The sequence below is a fragment of the Notolabrus celidotus genome, chromosome 12, assembly GCF_009762535.1.
Source record: "Notolabrus celidotus isolate fNotCel1 chromosome 12, fNotCel1.pri, whole genome shotgun sequence".
Taxonomy (NCBI): domain Eukaryota; kingdom Metazoa; phylum Chordata; class Actinopteri; order Labriformes; family Labridae; genus Notolabrus; species Notolabrus celidotus.
In genome coordinates, this window is record NC_048283.1 from 34718899 (window position 1) to 34742397 (window position 23499).

Consider the following 23499-nt stretch of genomic DNA (forward strand, 5'->3'; position numbering starts at 1 on the left):
AGTATGACACCAGTGACTTTTCATTTTCTCTTGAAATGCTGTAAACATAAAAGTAGGCCTGTTACAAAACTTAGAACATAAAACATGCATCTACAGCTAATAAAAGTCATTTTCATTGGAGCATTGCATAACCAAAAAGAGGAAATCCTCTACAATGATGGTTTGATGTGTCTCTGTGTTTGTTTGTGTGTGTGTGTGTGTGTGTGCGTGAGAGAGATTGCCGCAAAGCAAATTCTAAAGACTACAGTTGTGTACGTGCGTTATACAACGTACGTTTTGTGCACTAGCATGACAAATGAACACACAACCACAAATATATGACTGTTAACAACTGCTTTGGGGTTTATTTTACAATTGAGAAAGAAATGAAACAAACTAATTGGTGCTAAAAACTTTTTTTTACAATATTGTCGATAAAACATTGAAATGTATAGTCATTGTGCATCGCTTATTTATTTTCCACACCATTTCATGCATCAAATTGGATGCAAGTATAATTAAAATCATTTCTGTAAACCAAGCCAAAGAAGCTAAATTTGTATTTTCTTTAAAAAAGGACATTTTGTAGCTCTACAGCATATATCTATATACACCATCTGTTTTTATTTTTTATCATTTTTGTATATAAAATGACAATATAAAAGTTAGAGAATGCACACACCTTAAGATACAAAGAATGTTGAGCCGTTTCAAATGGTAAGATATGTCTTATGGAGTACTGACATTTCACTGGTAATCATTTACATGTAACGGACTGTTCTCTTTACAGTTGAATAAAGCGACACAATTTAGAAAGAGAAAGTTGTAACAAACCATACAACTGGAAAATTGCTATAAGGTGATACTTCACAACAAGGAAAAGATCTTTTGAGCAAACTTGCATACTGACGGCCATTCATTTTCACTGATTGACTCGTAACCAGAAGCAGCATTTCAGTTTTTCGAAATGTTCACATGGTCTTTTTTCTATTACGCTGACAGATTTATTTGCAGGCCATTCATCATCAAAACATTGCAGTGACAGGAACCAAAAAAGGAGAGGGGGGGAAATGATAAACTTTGATCTCTTAAAATCAATCTGATTTTGACAAATGCTATTGAAAGATACTTCAAAACATGTTCTCTTTACAAATTCAAAATTCATCTCTCTAAGGTGCTACTTCAGTCTTTCAGGGTATTCTTTCATTCTTTTGGTGTATACATTTAATTTTCACCTTCTTCATATCAAGTATTATACAGTTTTCTCTTCTACCAATTCTCTTTCCACTCACCACTTTCACCATTGAAGCAGTAGTTGTATTTTTGCCATGAAAAGATTAAAATCTTGTGTTTAACCTTGATTCACTAAAATACATGCACAGATCAGACAAATAGCATATAAATATATTACAAAATAAGTGTAAAAAAGCTTGGCAAAACGAAAACAAATCAACATGAAAAGACATGGTCCAGTCAGGCAGTTATCACAACAAAAAAAATAAGACCGATTTTTTTCTGGCGGCTCAGTTCGGCCCAGTGCAGTAACTGTGAACAATGTCATTTAGTGCAATGAAATTCTAATCAGTTCCACAGCTGTCAGTCTCTAACCTCAGCTCAAGACCTTTCTTAAACTTTCTCCATCTTGTCTAGCTTCTCCAGTTTCTCCAAAGCTGTGACAAACACCAGGTGGTCCTCTGGAGACTTGCCATGGGTCTTGCTGAGGTGCAGTTTGACTGCGTGTTTGCTGACGAATGTCCGATTGCAAAGTCTGCACTGGTACACAGAGCCTGTGTCGTCCTCTGGCGTGGTCAAGGCTGACAGGGGGCTGCCGAATGTCATTTTGTCTGTGATCACCTTTGAGGCAGCCTGCTGCTCCCGTAGGTGCTCAGCTGACAGCTTGGACAGGTCCTTCAAGCTGAAGCCCAGGTGAGACTCCAGGTGGCCAATGTAGGCGGAGGGAGTCCTGAACTGGGAGGCACAGTCACCACAAAGGAACACGGGCTGGCACGAGTCCATGTTCTTGAGAAACTTGGTGCCCCCAGTCCGTCTCAGCTGGTACTTCACATTAGCCAGCCAGTGGGATATGGTAGTCATGGAGAGGCCTGTGAACTTACATATGTGGACCCTTTCCTGGGGGCCCAGGTCAGTCATGGCGTAGCGGCCTTCAGAGGTCTCCCTCAGGCTGGAGGCAAACTGTGCCTGGAGGATGAGCAGGTGCTGGGGATTCCAGTTGGATTGCCTCCCTTTCCTTTTTTGCACCGGGGAGAGATCCTCCAGGGCATCCTCAAACGCACTGCCATCAGCATCCGACTTCTCCGAGATGGAGGAGGGGGTTGAGGATTTGGGCGTCAGTCTTCCAGTGAGGTTTTTGACCATATCTGAAATGTCCATCAGAGCATTCTCTCTCAGGGGAGAAGACACTGAGTCAGGGAGGGAAATGAGGGGTTTGTTACCATTTACACTATTGTTGGTCAGGAGCACATTACTGTTGTTATTGTTGTTATTGTTGGTGTTAGGGGAGGACTTATTTTTACTAAGGTCTATGGGCTGGTCACTGTTTTCATACAACTGATAGTGGTTGACAGGCTCAGCCGGCTTGCCCTGAGGAGTTGGGTTGAAAGCTGGCTTATCTATCATGCTGTTGCTGATCTTGTAGAGCATGGATAGTGGATCTGCAGCTGGACTTACAGATTTGGAGGCTTTACCCAGGTGTGTGTTCATGATTGACTGGAGTGCGCTGAGAGGGTTGATGAAAGGACTTTCTGGTGAGTGATCAGTGATGATACCAAGACTGTTGCCATTAGTTACAGGGGACTGGCAGGCCTCAGAGCCGTTCTTTGAATGGCTGTTGTGTCCGTCTACTAGGCTCTCTTTAGGCTCCTTCTTGCAGATGAGCTCTGAATCTACACTGCCTGGGCTGCTACTTCTCATACCAGATGGTTTACCTACAGAAAGGTCATTTGGAGATGCTAAATGCTCTCTCTGCTCTCTCAGCACAGGAGAGGGGGATTTGACTAAAGATGAGGCCCGGCATCGTTCCAGACTGACCATCTTCTCCTCCTTTTCCTTCTTCACAGTGGCAGATTTACCTGTCACTTTCTCCACTAGCTCCTCCATGGCAGTGACATTACTCCTGAGGGGGGTGGGGGAGGAAGGACTGCGAGGTGAGTGGAGGACCGAGTTGGGGTCACCCACTAAGCCTCGTAGCCCACTATTAAACATGGGCTGCATCTGGACACTCTGGACCATTGGGGGTAGAATTGTAGCGGAGCTCTTCATGGCACCCTGCAGCTGGTAGGCTGCATGGATGCTAGGATAGCCACCCCATGTGGGCGTGCCTGTCTGGGCCTTGCTAATGGCACTGGATACAGTGTTCTCCAGGGATTTAAGAATATCTAAACCCTCTTTGGGTGCCTCCTCCAAATCTTCCTCTCTAAGGTATTTATATGACGTGGTGTCACTCTCAGACTTCTCACCCGAGTCATCTCTCTCCTCCTTGATTTTTCTCTCCAGTAGCTCCCCACCTTCAACCTTTTCATCCTCAGCCATGTCCCTCTTTTCCTCTGAAGCAGAGGAGAGAGCAGGGGACACTGGCTGGGACTTGACACTAGGGGGAACAGGGAGTCTAGTGGTGGTGGGTGGCAGTGGGATAGACTGAATCTTCTCCTCCACCACCGGGTCAAAAACAAGCTGCTTGCCCTTCTTGGATGCTGAATTTGTAACCTTCAAGAAGTGACCTGTGACCATCATGTGGGCAGTCAGCTGCTGCAGTGTATCATGAGAGCTCCCACACTCCATGCATTTGAGGATCTGGGCTTTACGAGCCTCAAACTGCCATGTATAGCTGGCACCATTCTGGTAACCATAGCGGTTGTTTGGCGTAACATATGGGTTAGCTGCAGCTTTTGAGTCTTTGCCAACATCCCCGAGAGCTACACTACCGCCACCACCACCAGCATGTAAAGAGTCTGGGGAGCATGGAGAGACTATAGCATCTTGGATAGCTCGTTTCTTAGCTGAAGAGGACACCAGTTTAGTGGCCAAGGCTGGCACTGGTTCTTTGAGAGGCACTTTCTGGTAATGCTTGGTCTTGATCATATGGACGCTGAGATCTTGAAGAGATTCAAATGAGTGGCCACAGTACATGCACTTCAGGACCTTCTGCGCATCCTCTTTTCCCTCCATCTCCATCAGGGAGCGCTTGCGAGGTTTAGACCAACGCTTTCCATGCTCCTCCTCTTTGTCCTTGTTGTCATCTCGGTAGTGGCCTGTCTCATTCATGTGGACCGTCAAACCCACCAGTGTGTCATAAGCAGCGCTACAGTCTTTGCAGCGAAACTTGCTTGCACCCGTGAAAACAGAGCCATACAGCTTGTTGTTCTGCCGGTAGAGCTGCACTGTGCTGAAGAGGCTGGGCTCTGGTAATAGGTGATAAGGAGTCTGCTGAAAAGTTTTAGCAAGTGCTGCCTGGTGCCAGTCATAAGCTACACCACCATTGCTGGCCCCACCACTGCTGCTGCTGGTTGCACTGTGGCTGCTAACAGAGCAAGCTGCTGTGCCATTGGTATTGCCACTCGTGCTGCCTGTGTGGTTGACAGTGGTGCTGGAGCTCCTACCATTATGGTGACTGGTCGCCATGTTTACCCCACTGCTCTTGTTTGCGGTTGTTGTTATGGAGACAGAAGCAGTAGGGGTTGGCTCGGGAGTAGGGATGGCACTGTTGACACTGCCAGCTGCTGCAGGCTTAGCTTTCATGATGTCCATTGTGATGCTGGACCAAGAGGCATCTGAGATGAGGTTTGCATAGACGGCTTTCATCTGTGCCAGGCTATCCTGGAAAGAGAGGCCGTTGTTGGGGCGGAAGGGCAGAGCCGTGCTTTCCCTCTCCTGACCGTCCCTGGAAGAGGTGCTCTTGAAGTCCGTAAGTCTGTCGCTGGCATCGCTGAGTGGAGACCCGTATCCAGCATCAGGGTTAGTGCCATTGCTGAGTGGAGAGTCTCTGTAGCTAGGCGGCTGGCCTCCTTCTGCATCTGCATCTGCATCTGCATCTGCATCTGCATCTGCATCTTCCTCTTCCTCGTTGCACAGGAACTCATTGTCCTGGCCGTCTAAGGAGAGGCCGTCGTCCTGCAGGTGCTCTTCCTCATCTTGACCGCCAACCTTAAGCTCGTCTTCGGGCATGTACGCTGGATAGAGAGAAAGCAAGAGAGAGGAGATAAAAAAAGAGTGGAAGAAGAGAGAGAAAAGAGGTCAACTCAGTGAAATAAAAGATTTACAGCACACTAACAGGACCACTGTCAAAATAACATGGAATGAATACTAAATGATGGGAAATGTAGGCTTTTATTCTCATCCAATGTGAGTGCGTGTGTGTCTGTATGCATGCATGCAAGGCTTTGTGTATATTTTACACACATGTGGCTCTGGAAGCCAGTGGTGAAAAAAGCCTCCAAGGGAAAAATAAATCACTGAGCTTCTGACAGTTGTCCTTTTCCTTCCCAACTCCCTATTCCTCTGCACATGCCTGATGTTCCCCAGGAAATGACTGGCTGTTTGGCCTTGTTAGCCAGCTGCATGCTTGCATGTTCAACTCCCCTTGTCTCTTTCTTTCTCACTTCCCTGAGCTTTATTGCCTTTAACTCATTCAGTCCAGAAAGTTCAGCTCCTCACATGCTCAGGTTACGCAACTCATCAGGGAGTGAAATCAACAAAACACTAATTCTGTGATGTTGCATATTTTCCAAAACCACACTGATGTGCTAAAGGTCAAAGCAAGTATGCAACAGTACTTGTTTTGAGAATGCCACAATGACTGAGTTGGGGCAAACAGTTTATGCATTTGCAAAATACTCCTGAGTCCTCTGATCCAAAATGGCATGGGAAATGCTTCAAAAAGGACAGAGTCAAAGAGGAAAGGGAACACAAGATCAAAGACACAGCCATGGAAAAAGGCAACTGAACAATGCTGAGATGTAACAGGTTTACCTGCAAATGTATAAAGGCAAATGAGATAGAAGGCTAGACCATGTGTGTGTATGAGTGTGCATGCTAGGGGAAGACACAGCAAGCATCTGTAAGTAGGAGAGACAGGAGGTGGTTAGGGGGAGAACAAGTGAGTGAAGAGAAGACGTGGGGGAGAAAGAAAAAGTGAGCAGGAGGTGGTGGGTTTGATGGGTGGGGAGAGGGGGAGTACGAGAAAAGGGAGAAAGAAGAGAGAGAGGGAGAGAGAGGGAAGGTGGGGTGAGGGAGGCAGGGAGACAGGAAAGACGGCCCCCTAGCTTCTTCCTTTATCTCCTTCCTGCATGGTGAGATGTGTGTCCTAGATGCCAGTATCAGTCTCTCCTGATGAAACAGATGTGCTGTCAGCTTCAAACGGCACGCTAACCTGTCATATCATAATCTAAGTGGACATAATACCTGATATATATACACTGGCACCATTTACTGCTGCCTGAGAGGAGATGGGTGGAGGAGGTGGGGGAGGTGAGCAGCTGCACCATCGACTGTGACTGTGCGATGATGTGCATGCGTGTGCGAGTGAGTGCCTCAGTAAGTGCCTGTTTGCAAATGCATGTTTGTCCGCATGCTCACCTTTCCGTGCCTGTGTGTGTACTTTACACACTCTGCAGCTCATACATGCTTGCTCGTTCGGTGCAAACCTGTACCCACCGACCATAATATTGCCTATAAGTCTGAGTTTGCTGTGTGCTACTGATACACCCTTCTCCAAATGAGCAACATACTCCCCTAACACTTGACAGGATTTCAGTGAAATGAGAGCACTACAGGAGAACCTGGCTGCGCTTCAATCCCACTGACAGACTGAGACCGAGACAGTTTCTAAAACTCCTGAAAATCCCTAACACAGCAGATTAGCATTATGTGCTGTACACTCTACAACACATCTGCAGAGTGTCTTCTGTTACAGTGCCTTCCCCCTGGCTAACGCACTTCCAGAACAGGAGGCTATCAATACATATCAACCATTTAATATACAAAGCATCCCGCGGAAAGCTATCCATATTTTACAACCCACAAACAGGGCAAACATACAGTAGGAATTACCTATGTGAGTCACTCTCATCTGCTGCAGCCAAAGAAATAGCTAAACCCCAATAATTGGCAGTGCTTAATACACACATACACATGCACACACATACAGAGAGAGAGAGAGAGAGAGAGAGAGAGAGAGAGAGAGAGAGAGAGAGAATGAGAAGCAGCAGATCAGAAATATCCCTGGGTGAGTGACAAAACACAGACTGCAGCAGGGAGGGGCTTCGAACAATGAGCAGGTCGCCAGGGAACCCTTTGACGATCCCTGTCAATCAATGCCTGTCCTGCTATGTTGTCATGGAAACAACAAAGAGGGAGATATCAAAAGCACACAGACAAAAGACTGGCAGAGACAGACATCTGTAAAAATCACAGGCAGCAAGTGGGCGGTTTTGCAAACCACAAACGTGAAATATTAGTGATGAAACGTGGCTAACGTCTGTCTGAAATAAATGATCTCTCCATCTATTTTGAGATGATGCATTTATTCTGACAGGATGCTAAAATGCAAAGCACTAAGACGGAGGAATATCAAGAGATACAAATCAGCTCTATCTGTCCAATCAGTGCAGCTTGAAGACGTGTGATTGTGACTGAAGACCAGATTAAGCTCCTTCTCTCGTCCTGGACGCACATATGCAGATCAACACCAGCAGTGGGGGGCGGGCTGGGGAAGGGGCAGGGCTGGCGTGCCGTCCCTGGCGGTTTGGTTTGCCGAGTGGGTGATGGCTGTGAGCAGGGCCATCTGCACGGGCGCCAAAGCGCCTGTCACTTTTGCTCGGGGACGTGCCGCCATCAAGGAGACAGGCGGCAGCGTGGCCAGGATAGCACTGCAGACTCACTGTCAGAAGCTGCAGCGATCAAGCCCGCCACCAGCCACGCCAGATCACCGACAACACACACACCGCAGCAGCAGGAATTAGTCATCCCAGTGTATCTACCAATACCTACGCATATGGTTATTTCACTGTTAATAAAAAGGATCTAAGAGAAGAATTTGTAGACTCCACTTTGGTTGTTGTTAAAATGCACAATGCAAAAATGGATTGACATATGCACTTTATGATGCTGTAAAACAGGTGTTGTCAAAGGTTTGTATGTCTCATGTGACAAAGAATGGTTTGGGAGACAGACTGTTGTTTAATCAGACGCAAATGCCCAAGTGGGTGTTTCCCTCTCATGTGCCTTATTTATCTTAATTTTGAGTCCAACACAAACCCATGAAGCACCCTTCGATCTGATTTATTTGAACTTGAAAGGTTGGTTTGCATCATAACAGATTCCCCATAAACAATCTGTGATCAGGTTTCTACATTTTCAGCTTCTTCTCAGAGACCAGACCACAGCTGAGTGTGAGCTAAGCCCCGTGTTGCAGAACAGGAGAAATGATGTTTTTTCTGATGAAGAGACTGTGGTGAACGCCCTGTGTCCCGCCTCAGAGCAACGCAGGGCCTCACAGTGGGACAACATGCGACCTATGTACTGATCATCTCTCAAACATTCCCTCACACACAGCCTGACGTTGTGCATGACATGATTTTTTTGTAAATGATACCTAATGAAATACAACCGGCAGACACGTCAGCGTTCTGGCAAGGAGTGCAGCAGAAACATATCACTCCTTTTCAAAACTTTGCTATCTTTCCCCACCCTGCCCATTTTTTTGCCTTCTCCCTTTTCTTTTCTGAGAGTCTGCTGGTTGTTAAATCAATAAAACTCTCTGTCAGGCTCGCGGAGCTTCACCATTTGGCCGCTGTCAAAGCCAAACAAACCAGATAAGAAAGGCAGAAAGGCGATGAAACGAAAGAGAGAGAGAGAGAAAAAAGAAGGGGATGAAACCAGTCAGCCTCCCCCTTCACCACCGCTTCCACCACCAGCCCCATTTCTCCAACACCCCTCTTTCTATTTATTTACACACATTTCTTTATTTATTTGATGTGAGTTTGGGAAGAGGGGGCAATCACAGCAGTCATTTGCGGCACTAATGTCCAATCACGGGCCCCTTCACTCATGTGATTTAGGCAGTGCAGGAGTGGGCTCGTGGCAGAGAATGGTGGGGGTGTAGTTGATGGGGGGGGCACAGGCCGTTTAGGCCGGGCCCTAATAGGAAACTGGCAGTCTTATTCCTTCCCCAGATTCTGTTTGTCACCCTGCTCTCCATTACGTGCCTCTCAACCCTGATGGCTTTGGACAGGAGCTGATCAAAAAGCCATCGCTTGACCTACACGCCGTGGCAGAACGAGACTCGCGCCCTGCACAGGGAGAGAGGAGGGGGAGAGAGGGAGAGAGGAAGATGAGATAGAGGAGACGGAGGAGGAGGAGGGGTGTACGTCAGTGTGTGTGCAGAGAGGAGACAGAGAGAGAGAGAGAGCAGCGGTGAGGAGGGAGTATGGAGGAAGGAGGAGGTAGAAGGAGGTGGGGAGGGGGGGTGATAGCTCTCGGACCGGGACAAGAGGGCTGTAAATAAAATGACATTATTATTTCCTCTGTCCCGTCATGTAGAAAAGCCAATTATGGTAATGCTGCTGCCGGCGTGTCAGAGGGAATGCTGGGATGTGCTTCCCGTGAAGCGGCTAACATGAGAGCAATGCCCTGATCAGGAACACAGGCCTCAGTTTGACAAGAGACGGTACAGATAGGGAGAAGAAAGAGAGAGAGAGGGGAAGTGAGGAACATGAGCGAGAGAAAGAGATATGAAGATAACACAAAGCTGCATCTGGGCCTTGTTTTCTTAACAGACAAATATTTAGCTATCTGCAGGAGAAAAGATTTTGTGAAACTCAACCCATTACAGCTGACAAAATAAAAAGGTGGGGATCCATAATGCTCTCTAGTTGCAACCCTAGCATTTCAGATATATTTCAGCAGTGTTTAAGCATGTGAATTCATTCTTAAGTTGTCAAAGTTCATGAAGCTACACAAAATAAAAACGCTGTGGTAGTGTCGTGCAGAACCAGAGTAAGTGCAGCTCTGATAAGGGAGTGATTGAGAAGCCCAAACCTAAGAAAAGCTATCAACCTGAAAAAGTTCAGGAGTTCATGAATTATACTCTGTCACACCTCAAAATTTGACGAGATGAATTATGCAAAGATGACGGTAAGGGAGCCGGATATTGAGGGTGAAGGCGATCATTTACTTTAGAAGCTAATTCGTTCTCATCTCGTCTTAGGCTTCTCCCGGTATCCCGTTCTTAAAATTCCTCCTACGCCTGATAGGGGGGCTCTCCTTAAAATAATTCCTCAGCTACCTTTCTCCTCTCTCTCCCCTCTTTCTCTTTTTCTCCCACCCTCCTCCTCTCCCTCCTCATCCTCTCTCCAGCCTAGCTCTCATGCCCACATGGGCCCCTCCCAAGCGGAATAATGGGAGCATATGGCCTAGGCAGCACCTACAGGGCCTTAAATAACTGCTGCAGCATTCCAGCTCGCTGTACCAATTTATCTCTCAACCCCCCCTACACCCCATTTCAAAACACTTCCAGCCTGAGTCGGGCTCTGCAGACAGGGGCGGATGGGACATGTTGTTCTTCAGACACGTAGCTACATAATGGACTGACGTAGAAGGTGCTGTGGATGTGAATAAGTGCTGTGCAAACAGGATTAGCAGTGAAATTCTGTATTATTGGCAGATATTCAGTGAGTCAACCGGCAGCCTTTTCCGCTGATCGTTTGTGCTGGTGGCTCCGTGCAAACACTTCAAGTCATGTTGATTTACAGTGGGCCGGTAGCATTATGTAAAGGCATCGCACTGATCTGTTAGAGAGCAGTTTGCTGCTGTGTTTTGCTCCGCAAGCAGGTTGGCAATGTTCTAGTGGCTGCCAGTCCATCCCTCTAACAGTTGGGTATGCAGCTTTTATGAAATTCCCTGACTTAGAGACGACAAAAATGATGTTTAACCCCCCAACATAATGAATAAGATACATTTAACACTGATTAATAAATGCATGGAGTTATGCATTTTTCCTTGTAATAAAGATCATTTCTTTTCACCCTATTGGTGTGCATAAAGTATGAAAACAATAATGGGGACAGTTAAGAAAGTCCCGCAGAAGTCGGTTAAACATAAATTTGAATTCTGACTAACAGAGCTGTCTTCAGGTAAGAAAACACTCTAAAAAACTGCTCAAACCGAGGGCAATGTATCTCACATGGTTAGACATGGGATATCTCAGAGTCTGCAGGTTCAACACTGTATGTCAAATACGTTTTCCAGCTGTGGCTAACACTAGCAGAGCTAGCACCATCAGCCTTCGGTCCTCCAGTTTAACTACACACAGCCTAAACACAACTTTATCTCCATTGTCTTTATTAAAATACAGTCAACCGCACTGCACTACGAGATGCCATTGGTCACCTGTGTTTGTTTGCATCCAGGTGGTAGAGCATTATATGATTACAGGAGAAACAACTGGATATACATACAGCATCGCAATGAGTGGCTATGCTACAGCTTTGACGATATTTGACCAGCATTTTAGGCCTTCAATAATGAAAATACGTAACTTAATTAACCGACTCGCTAGTTGAAGCGTTTAACTGTTTATTCCACTAACCACACATACCCCTTGTTATAAGTCATGTGTGAGTGACTATCCTGCGATAAGTGTTTGATTCTTAAACTTTGGTTCATAGCTCACAGAGTGCTGGTCAGACAGAGAAGATGGACATCTTCCTGCCTTTTGAGATACTGTTGTGTTTCAGGTAGGGTTCAGGTTCATTGTGTTTTACAGCTACTGCTGTTTTATCAACATGATGGAGGAGATATCGGTTTATCTGCTCATTCAGACAATGCAATGCTTTCAATTGAAGCATCAGAAATATACCTAAATATGTGTGCTATAGATTTAAAATTCCGTTGACAAGATTATTGTTCTGTGAAGAAAGGTGGGGTCAGAGGTCAAACAGGTACCCGGCACTAATCTGGTACAGGTCATGCTCTCATGTAAATACGTCAATATGTCCCACAAACATCCTTCTGCCCGACCTCCACACTGTGACACATGGATTGATTGGAGGTATGTGTGCTTCTTTTTTGCATATGATGCAAAGCATCAAAGTGTACAAGCAGGTGTAAGATCCAAAAGGAATGTGGGCAGGTTTAAATGTGTGTGTGTGTGTGTGTGGATATGTGTGTGTGTGTGTGGGTAAGTGAGGGAGAGAGAGAGTGTGAAAGGTGCTGCTGTTTTATTTATAGAGCAAGCGCTATTTATACCCAACTCAAAGATCAGTTCAGAGAAGCAGCTCGTGGGCCACAGCCAAGATCACTCTCCATTACTGTGCATGCACAAAACCAAACACACGCACACAAACACACACACACACACACACACACGCACACACACACTTGAATCAAAGCGGCTGCAAGCACTATCGTCTCCGCTCTTTACACATGCATGCAGTAACAACACAGAGAGACATTTACAGTATATGCAGCCGTGTGTTAGTTTGTGAAGGGGTGGGTGAGGGCTGAGGGGCTGGGGGGTGGGGCACAATGACTGACTGAGTGTTCTTCATGGAGTACAGCAGGCTTTAACATGCTGGGGGATCAATACAGTGAACCAGCGCCAATCGATTGCAATTCATCTGGCTTTTTTTTTTTTTTTCAATTTCATTCTCACCCACTCACACTCTGCATTGAGCTGCTGCTGCTGCCTCTGCTGCTGTCCTGTGAGGCAATACATAAATAAACATACACACATATGCATACACATAAACACAATGACACACACACACACACACACCTGAGTGGCTGGAACGATTGCACCCTCTGTGCAAACGCGGGTTCAATAAACCCCGTATGGAATTTATTTATTTTTATTGAGCATATCAGCCCATCCTGGTCTTCTCTGCATAACAAGGCCTGTATAATTAAACCATAAATTTCAGCGCGCTCCTTTAATTACCACAGACAATGTCAGGAGGCAGCAGAGTAAACAAATGGCTTTGAAGTGAGCAAGAAAAAAAGAGCGCTTCGACACAGCAATGGAGAAGCTGTTCGTTTTGGTTGGGATGTTGTTGCACTTGAAAAGGATGAAATGTTCAAAAGAGGTTTTTTTTTACGTGCACGGGGAGTACAGTATATGTTTTTCTTTTCCCCTCCCGCCTTTTCCAAGAATGCTTTTGAGGGATGCAGGTTTGTCAAGAGTGAAGGAAGGAATAATCAGCAGAAGTGTATCGCTGCGAGCATGACGATGTGCAAATATGTATATTTGGATGAGCAGAGCACACTTGCGACAACTATAAAGTATGTTAGGGAGTGTTTGTGTGTGTGTGTGTGTGTGTGTGTGTGTGTGTGTGTGTGTGTGTGTGTGTGTAAACCCTTTGTTTTTCCTGAGCAAACAGGCACAGGGGGATGCGTTTGTATTTGTATGTAATTTATAGAGAGCCAGGGGTTCTCGTCCCTCTTGACCAAGGCTGGAGACATCTGCGTGTCTTATACAGTATATAACTGCTTGTGTGTGTATTGTGTGTGTATGTGTGTGGCTGTGCATGTGTGTGTGTGTGTGTGTGTATACGCTTTAGGTCAATGTCAACACACAGACCTGCTTCCCAGCAGCTTAGCTAATTACACAAGAGCCCTGAAGGCCACTTAGAACAGGTTAGCTAATTAACAAACAGGCTGATTGCAGATTAATTGAGAGGTGTTCCTAATCTTCACCCCTAAACGCAATGACAAACGCTAACTGGCGCTAATTAGACCGGTATGGAGAGCCGAGAGTGGAGGTTGTATTTACAGTTCCGGCGGCTCATATGGACGTGTGGCTAACATCCAGCTGTCTTTACACATCTGCAGGTTAAGCAAAGAAAACCTACTAAAAGTACCTGTTTTGTCAGCAGACTTTTTGGACAGTTGAAGTGTGTGCTTATTAATTGTGCATTTTTTATTAGCCTATGAGTTAGCTTTATGTTGTTTTTTTTTTATTATTATTATTGTCATCAATTCTGGTAAGACAGTTCTTCAACTTTCCTTCAGATTGTGGTTATCAAATGAGTCACATCTGTTTATTTTTAACTTATCATAAAGTATGTAATACCTGTGGTAATAGCTCATATGCTGTAAATAAATAGATACTTTTCTCCATGTTCTGACTCTGACTGTTATATAACAGCAACAGCAGTAAACACTCAGAGCGATCTCAAAGCTCCGAGTCAGCTGTGATGATAATGTTCTTGCACTTCCTTTGAAAATTCCCTCTTGTATGTTCACTGATCGCAGTGTTAAGACTGTAATGTTTGCACTTGACCTTTCATGAGTGTGTCTGTGTGTGTCTGTGTGTGTGTGTGCGGGGTGAGAGGGGTCAGTGCATTTATGTTTTCTCTGACATGAATGGCGTGTGTGGGGCGTGTAACTTGAAACGTCTGCAACTCAATAGGTTACAGCGTTTTACAACGGCAAAATGAGGAGAAATAGGCCCCTCGGCAAGGATGAGAACCAGCACTCATCTGTGTGCCGATCACCTGCCAATAGAAAAAAAAAAGACCCGCCCCACCCCCCTCGACTCACAAACACACACACACACACACTCACACACACACACACTCAATCTTGCAATTTTCACAGCCACTAAAACTACTCCCCAAGGCCCGACTTCTTCCAACTTCCATCTGCCGGGATAAATTTATCATCCTGCTCCCCTGTCTATCACACACACACACACACACACACACACACACACACACACACACACACACACACACACACACACACACACACACACACACACCTGTGCTTTTTAAGCTGCCCACTCCCCTAATGCATGCACACACACACACACAAACACACACACACACACACAAATCCCACCTGGCCTCCTTCAACCTCTGACCCCACCCTCACCTAAGTCTCTCTCCCTCCTATAATCCCTCCCTTCATCCATCGTCTCCTTCGCTTCTTTCTCTCCTCCACAACACCTGCGCTTTTAAATCCCCACATCAGGACAGACCACTTCACCTGGTCACACACACACACACACACACACACACACACACACACACACACACACACACACACACACACACACACACACACACACTCCCAATAAGTAGACACACAAGAGCAAAAAAACACACACACACCCGCAAAGCACCCTCACCCAAATCCCACAAAACGCACAAACAAACACAAGTGCGTACAAACACGCACAAACACACACACACACACACACATGCGCTGTCCCTGACAAGACAACAGCCAGCAGCAGCTGCTTCCATCTCCTAGCAACGGCCGGCCTGATAGATGACCCAACGATGGATAATTACCGTAAATCACCACAGCTCACACACTAAAAGAGAGAGAGAGGGGCGAGAGAGCTTGAGAAAGACTGAGAGAGAAAAAAGAGAGAAAGAGAGAGTAGGGAGTGAAAGGGATCAGAAATAGAGGGCTGGGACTGGTCTTGTGTTCACTAATGCACCTTGATGAGCTCAAATGTATCTGCCTTTTAAAAGAACACACACCATGTATGAAGGCAGACTTACACACACACACACACACGCACACTTCTATGAGCATCAAATCATGCTTCATGAAATTAGACTGAACATATGCACGGTCTCTTAAAGTATGAACAAATGTAGGTGCATGGTGTGTCGAGGGTAAGACCTGCACACACACACACACACACACACACACACACAGATGCACATTGGCAGCATTGTTGCTGTAATCTGACACTACAGGCCCCGCCTCTCCACAGAGGGTCTTGTCTGTCACCGATTCACCTCTTTAACACAGAGGCGCCAATCAAAGGCCAAACTGTGCTGTAGGGCGGGTCCAAACACTGCTGTGTAATACAGGGGCTCTGATGACTGAAATATAAAGACTCATGAGAAGATTCAAGACTCTTTGTCAGCATAATAACTCCTTTCTACAAGCTACAATGGAAGTTCTCCTCATCTTGATTTACTTTTTTTTTAATTCAAAGTTTAAGTCAAATAACTGGTCCATTACTTCAACTCTACACTGTTATGGGATAAAGCAGAGTAGCGTAAAGTCGCACCTGACTGGCCATGCATTCTTAATTTAGCAACACGACAAACTCCCTCCAGAAGTTTTCAAGTAATTGCACTCTGTAAAAAGTTTACTCCAAATTATCAACAGATCTTCGATATGCACACGCAGCTGTTTCATTTACTTCCCCTTCATTTTCTGCTCTCCCAGACATGCAATCTGTCCTTCTCTTTCCCTTCTTTCTTCCACCTCTCCTCCCCCTCCCTTCCCTCCCTGTGCGAGTCCTGGCTGCTGCAGACATTTGATCTGGCTGCCTTGTGATAGATTGACAGGTAATGAGGAGGTTGAAGGGGCGTTGGAGACAGGAGCAGGTGTTCAGCACAGTCTTTTTGGCCAGCACTAAGCTGCCATGTCCTTCACTGCTGCACCGCACCACTCCGCTTCCTCCCCTCTCTCACTCATTCTTTCCCTCCTTCTTTCCTTCCTTCTTTCCACCCCCCTCCTCTTTACTCTTCCTGAGAGAAGAGAACTATGCAATCCATCACTCGGTGACACTGTCGGACATAGACTGTCTTTATATGGGGAAAAACGCACGGGCCATGGAAATAAATAGAGAAACGAACATCCAGTCCCATGCTGGCAGCAGCAAACTAGGCCTCGGACAGATCAGTCAAACTGAGTCGAGGAGAGGATGAGACTGATTTAGAGCATCCTGTGCAGTGCAGACCGATACGGGTACCTTCAGATACTGATACTAGTACCACATGACTTCTCCAGTGTCGTCACAATCGCACCAATATCTTATTGAAAAGGTATTTTAACCTTCAAGTAATCTCAGAAGTCACCTAAATGCCAAATCAAACGCATTATTTTTGGTTAAGGAGCTTTACAGAATAGGGAAAGCAGGTTTCATTGCAGGATTCAAACATATGTTGGTGAGTAAATCCTCCTACATCCCACTGAAGTGCATTTTCCTGTCAGCCACCTGAAATAAAAACAAAACGAACACTTCATATTCACCTGCTACAGTCGATCTTGGACACCTCATACAGGAGGTGGGCAGTCTTCTCTGGCCACAATCCAACAAAAAGCCGATACCAGGAAGCTCACAGTATATATCAGTCTGATGCTACACCTATTTGAGTCACTCTACACTCTGACCTGTTTCAATCCTGCTGACATAGCGGAGCACCGCTGTGCATCGTACCTCGCAATGTAGGGAGGAGGGAAAGAGCAGAGAGGAGGAGGAGGACGATGAGTGGGAAGACAGAGCAGGAATCTGAGGATTGGGGGGGTGTAGGGATGAGATGAATCAACAGAAGGTCTGCCAGTTTTTAAATGTGCAGTAGGTGAATTGTTTTTGCCTTTTTTGTACATATCAAGTACAAATTTCAAGAGAAGTGAAATCCATCAACAGAAATCACAATGAAGTTGATTTCCTTCATTTGTCAGGAAGAAAGGTAGGAAGTGTCTTTGTTCTTTGGGCTGCCATGTTTGATTCAGAGCAGGTTGAAACCAATTTGACAATAGCTTGCTCAAGTCAGCTTGGATCATGTTTTTCTAAATTCTAGTCCATCCTCTCCATCAGATTTCGGCGAGACCAATGACAAAACTCGAAGTTAAGACCCAAAAGCTCCTACAGAAGCTTTGCAAATACCTTAAATACATTGAAGGTGGAGCATTTATTGTCGTCATAGGAGCCAGTGGACAGACACGTTGGAGGGAGGGACAGAGCTCGGGCCTATAAATCCTCCCCTCCAGTTTATTACCCAACATTAAAGGACATGTCACCCTCCTAAATCAGCAGGCCCAGAGGAGACAGAGGGGCTAAAACCAGGAGCATTTGCATGTTCCCAACATTCCTGGGAGGTGAACAAAGAGCTCGGCCACCTTCCTGCAATTATATCAACATCGTACTTTGAGATTACTCACTCCATGATGGATGCCATCGGCTTCCTGTCAGGATGGGGCCATAAAAATGAGGACACATGTCTGTGTTTTATCAGTATTTCCCTTCAAATGTATTTAAACATTGAAATCCTGCACCTGGTCAGACATCTGACCGGCTTTCTTACTTATTCACAGGTACAAAAAAACAGCGTCACCTGGACAGTCTTACAGACAGCTTAATTATTTATTTAAAAACTAGATAAGAGTGTGTAGAATTAAAGAGGAAGCCACCGAGCTTAAAATTAGCCTTTCCCAATTGTCACCCTCCTCAAAGAGAACCTGTTTCCTGAAAAAAAAAAAAAAAAAAAACGCCATTGACGCGCAATCACATTCAAACACACTCGCCTGTCAGTTTATAAGTCTCCTACTCTCTCTCACACACACACAGACCAAACGTGGTCCAACACACAAATAGACACCCACACATACACACTTTTTAAGCCCTCGCCTGGCATCAGCTGTCACACAACCTGTCTCGGAGAACTAAGCAGAGACAGACGCTGTCAACTTAGAGTGCCTCAAATGCCCACATCCAGCCAGGCAGAGGAGAAATCAAGCCTGTCTCCCAGTATAATTTGCGCTAATCCTTCATGGGAGATAGTAAAGTCTATGGCATATCTGCCTAATAGCATCAGTCAGCGGCAGGTTCTAATCTCATATTTAGACCCATTTCCATCACGGACTGACGACAAAAGCACCAGCACAAAGTGTGATTACCTTCTTATTTTTTACATTTCTGCATGACTTGACTCCTGATAATGGTAGAGGGGGAGGAGGGGGGGATTTTAAAAACACGAGCAGTGAAAACTTTGAGGTTCTTTTCTGAGTGGAGGAGGAAGAAGAAGAAGAAGAAGAAGAAGAAGAAGAGGAAAGTCATCTCAGGCGACTACAGAGACAGGTAGACGGAATAAAAAGGAGTGAAGTAGATGGCGAACTGTATCACAGGAGAGAAAAAGTGGAGGTACAGAGAGTGAAAACCTTTCAGTCAAGAGTCTACACACACATTCACATTCACACATCTACACACACTTCTACACACTCGCTCCTTTTCAAAGCGTTTACAACCTGTGGTGTTTGTCCTGCTCGGCTGGCTGCTTTACCACGTGCATTTGAATGCCGACTGGAGTGCATCCCTCTCTTTCAGACAGCGCCATAAAAGACGACACACACAATGAGGGCTCTTTTCAGCCGAGCGGGGGCTGCCTTTGGGGGTGTGAGGGGGTGGGGAGGGGGGCGCGAGAGCACCTTCCAAAACCGCCACACCACTTCAGCTCTCGGGGCACAATGAGGTGCTGAGCCTCGGTGAATAATAAGAGATTATTCAGAGAGATGACAAACACAGAAACAAACTATACAAAGTGTTGGGATGAAAGTCTTCTGGTTTTGCAGCCATCCCAAAACTGTGTGTGCATGTGTGCGTGTGCGTGTGTGTGTGTGTGTGTTCAAGAGTGACCTGGCGAAAAAAGAGGGAGACAAAAAGAAAGGGGAGGTGGTGTGAGGATCCTAATGAAGCCGTAAATCAGAGTCCGATGAGAACAGACTCTGAAGGAGGATCACATCACTGGAGATCAATGCAGACAGCGACACACACACAAACACCCACACACACACCAACACACACACCAACACACACACCAACACACAAGACTAAAGACGAGAAACAGTCAGACACATGTCAGAATTCCCAAGTGAGGCCGACTTACAGAGGTACAAGCATGTACATGAGCATAAATACACACACAACAGTGACACACTCTCATCTACAATCTATTAAACTCCCTCCATCCTGCCCCCCCACCCACCCTAAACCCACCCATGGGCTCAGGAGTCCCACCTCCTTGTTCAATCCGGCTCGTCTGAATAATATCAGCTGTGATGAATGGAGCCATAACTCTGATATCCACAATCAATCTCTGCTTTAAAGAAACATCCATCTTCTGTAATGCTGATGGTGGAGGAGGGGGGGGGGGGGGGGTAGCTGGGTGGGTTGGTTGAGGGGAGCTCGCCTGACCTCCTAGTGCGAGGGTGGGGTGTGTGGATGGAGGGGCTCGAGGGTGCCGATGGAAGGGAGAAGGGGAGCGGGTGGTTTTGTGAGGGGGGGAGCTAACTGAGTGATGTCTGTCTGCTCACATCTGGCTGCAAAAATAAATGAGGCTTATGAAGATGAATGAAAAGGGGCTGACACGCACTCGCACACACACACACACACACACACACACACACACACACACACACACACACACACACAAAATACACAGAGTGGCAAGACAAGAAGGTGAAAAGACAAAGACAGGAGAGGAGTAGGCTGAAAAGTGGAGGGGGAGAAGAGATAGAGGACGTTCATTGATGTAATCATGTAACAGGGATAATGCTGAGCCTTTCTGCATCTCAAAGCTACTTTCCTCGCTCTTGATCTCCTTATAAACACGGAAGTTGTTGAATACACATGTGTATTTAGCATCAACACCGGCTTAGATGCCAGAATATCCTTTAAACGAGTTGCAAAACTGTGCAAATATTGTGCTCTTATTTTCTTCCTGCTTTAGAACGCCATCAGTAAAAAGCTCCTGCTGCTTAAACCCTCTTTTTACCTACTTGAAAAAGGCAACATAGACATCAAAATGGCCACTCTGTGACTAAACTCTCATACCTATGAGTGTGTGTGCACGGGAAAGGGGGCAGGGTAGTCTTCAGCGAGCTGAGGTTGAACTATCCCTGACCTGTTAGCAGGGTCACCCCTCAGTGACACCGCCACTGAATATTCCTCTTAATGATGTACCACGTCTTTTAACCCCCGCAGACAAAGCAAGGAAACATTATACTATCAGGAGGATCCCCCACTACTTTTTTTTTCTTCTCTTCTCCCCCTCACTCACTTATGCTCTCTCTCTCTCTCTCTCACACACACACACACTCTGTCTGCTCGTGCTGCCCCAAGTCGTATCTTTAATTATTAAACAGAGACTTTCACCCAAAGTTTTCAGCTGCTCTGCAGGCTGTCTGATCTGCACTGGTCTGGCTGGATTCATCACAGACTGCTTTAAGTAGAAATCTGACTCTGTTTAGTCTGGCACGTGTGAGGAGTTTTGAACTGGTTATCAAACAGACTGAAGTGAATACTGATGCCTTTCTATGACCTAAAAAGGCAAAGCAGACAGTCAGCGACAAGATTGAATGTCTCTATATTGAAGATGTGCGTGTTAAGTTGACTGAACAATTAAACATCTGCTAGTCTGCACCAGAATTACTAGTTGGTTAAACCAGCTACTAACATTCTTTATTACTGTAATGCCGACCAAATGTTGTCAAAGCTGTAGCTCAGCCACCCACAAGCTGTTTCCCTGGATGCAAACAAGAACAAATCAGATATGGGATCTCTTAGCGTGATGTATTGTGATCAAGGAAACAGAGTTAAAGTTATATGTAGACTGTACCTGTTGAGACCAGCATATAACCTCAACCAGAGAATGGCGTAACCAGCACAGGCACTGGTTTGGTAAATATCTGTTAATGTGCTTATTTAGTTGTGCATATATGTTCCAAAGATATGCTTATTTTTCTTCTTTAACTTTAATAACTTTTTAATAATTACAATTTTATAGGCTCTTGTTTACTTTATACTATTTTGCACTTTCTACTTTGCTGCTGTAACACTGTAAATTTACCCGTTGTGGGACGAGTAAAGGAATATCTTATCTTATCTTAGGCATGTGGGAGTTGACCTGCAAGGAGGACCGAAGGCTAGTGGTGCTAGCTCTGCTATCTTAAGTCACAGGTTGCATACCAATTTCACATTTTTTACCAACAGCCGCTGTGATCCTGTGTTTGGCTGTCAAATAAATGTGCTTAATTTTGACTGTTTTCCTACCTTTACACTCAATATAGGATGAGAAGTTTTAGTACCTTTGTCCATAGGGGGCCTCATAATTGACACCAAAGAGAGTTCTTCACAGGAGCTTTAAGTGGAAAGGAATTTTGATGTTTTGGGTTTGTTTTTTCCAGCAATAAAAGTTTAGTGCCTACCACGATGTTTCTGCTTATTTTGATGGCATTACCTTGATTATTCTCAAATCCTTTATATCCCCCAAATTCAATTAAAACCAAAGTTATTTGAGGTTTCAGAATTCATGCACCAGCTGTAACAGTTTCTCTTAATTCTGGATAATTTTGGAAAAGATTATGCCGACAAAAGTCTCCCAGAGCCATGTTTTTCATACTGTGCATGAATCACAATGTTATGGTCTTATTAACAAACTAGAACACCATGGCCTAGGAGACAGAGGTTGTTCTTTTTATACGCAATTAAATAACGGCTCTTGCTGTTTTATTGCTTCATTTGGAATATTTTTACTAATATCCTATTGAAAAAAAAAACCGACTACACTTATGAAACACCAAAGTGCTGGTGAACAAACATGGACAACAAGGCCTTCTTTCTGCTTCTAATCATAGATTAAGATTCAGATTACAAGCCTAAAGCTATGCTTCTCTTAATGTCTGCTCTCACCACGGTGGAGGGAGGGATCAGAGCCCAGGTGAGATAGTTTATTGATTCTGGAAGTGGCTACGATAGGGTTAACCCACACTGGGCCTGATGATGGGGGTGGATGAGGGGTTGAGATGAAAGGTGAGCTGATGATGGATGAGAGGAAACTGGAAATGGAGTGCACGCGGTGAGGTAAGACGTTAACACAGAAAGTTGTAGATAGGCATGTCACGACTGGACTGACACAGCTTGCTATTGTAACTGACACATCGGTTACAACAGGCGTCCTTATGTACAAGCTGTTCTGCAGCGTAATGCGTTCTTAAACGGGCCCCGAGCGTTCAGTGCCGTGACCTCGAAGACCTCCGACTGGAGACCCGAAAGCTGTAATCTCTCTGTCAAACAAGTCTTCAGTAGCAGGTATGGAGAGTGTGTGTGTGAGCATATAAATGTTGCCAGGCCACTTGGACATGAAATGAATGACAGCATAGTAAGTAAAGCGTGGTATGGGGTGAGAGATAGCAGCTATGTGCTAACAACGCTACAATGACAAGAAACTGAGAGATTAAAGTTGTTTTTAACCCCATCAGCAACAGTAAGACAACCAATGGAGTAAAAACATTACTTCACTCAGCCAAACTGAAAGACTCAGTGGCCGAACTGAAAATAATATCATACACCAAACTTCCAAACTTTAACTTCTATCAATATTATCCCTGTTTGTCAATTTTATGAATGCCTCCATGTTGTTGTTCTGCTGGCTTGTAGGTGTTTGAACGCTCTCTAAACATGATTTATTCCTGCAGATTTTCCTCAAAGTTGGTCTGACATTGGCTTTAAGGTGTAGCAAGTGCCTGTGCTCAATGTGCCAACCATGTGAAGATTAACAAACCCACACACACAAATACAAACACACACAAGGTGGGTGTGTGTAAGCACAGGAAAGGCAGAAAACATTACAGGGCCCTTTTTTTGGCACCAGGCAAAGTGAGCAAGGAGGGTGGAGGTGGTCGGAGGGGATAGGGGGGGTGAAGAGGAGAGGAAAACGAGGAGGAGAGTGAACGGCGGGGGCGGGCTGAGGGAAGTAG

General features: G+C 45.4%; 1 protein-coding gene across 2 annotated transcripts in view; it reads right to left on the minus strand.

Moving 5' to 3' along the window:
• Positions 1 to 318: 318 nt before the first annotated feature.
• LOC117822835 (teashirt homolog 1-like) overlaps positions 319 to 23499 on the minus strand; it is a 38653-nt gene continuing 15472 nt past the window's right edge. For both annotated transcript variants that reach the window (XM_034697754.1, XM_034697753.1), the window contains exon 3: positions 319 to 5165. In XM_034697754.1, the coding sequence (XP_034553645.1) occupies positions 1606 to 5165 (3560 nt within the window). In that variant the 3' untranslated portion in view covers positions 319 to 1605. The remainder of the gene's footprint in view (positions 5166 to 23499) is intronic.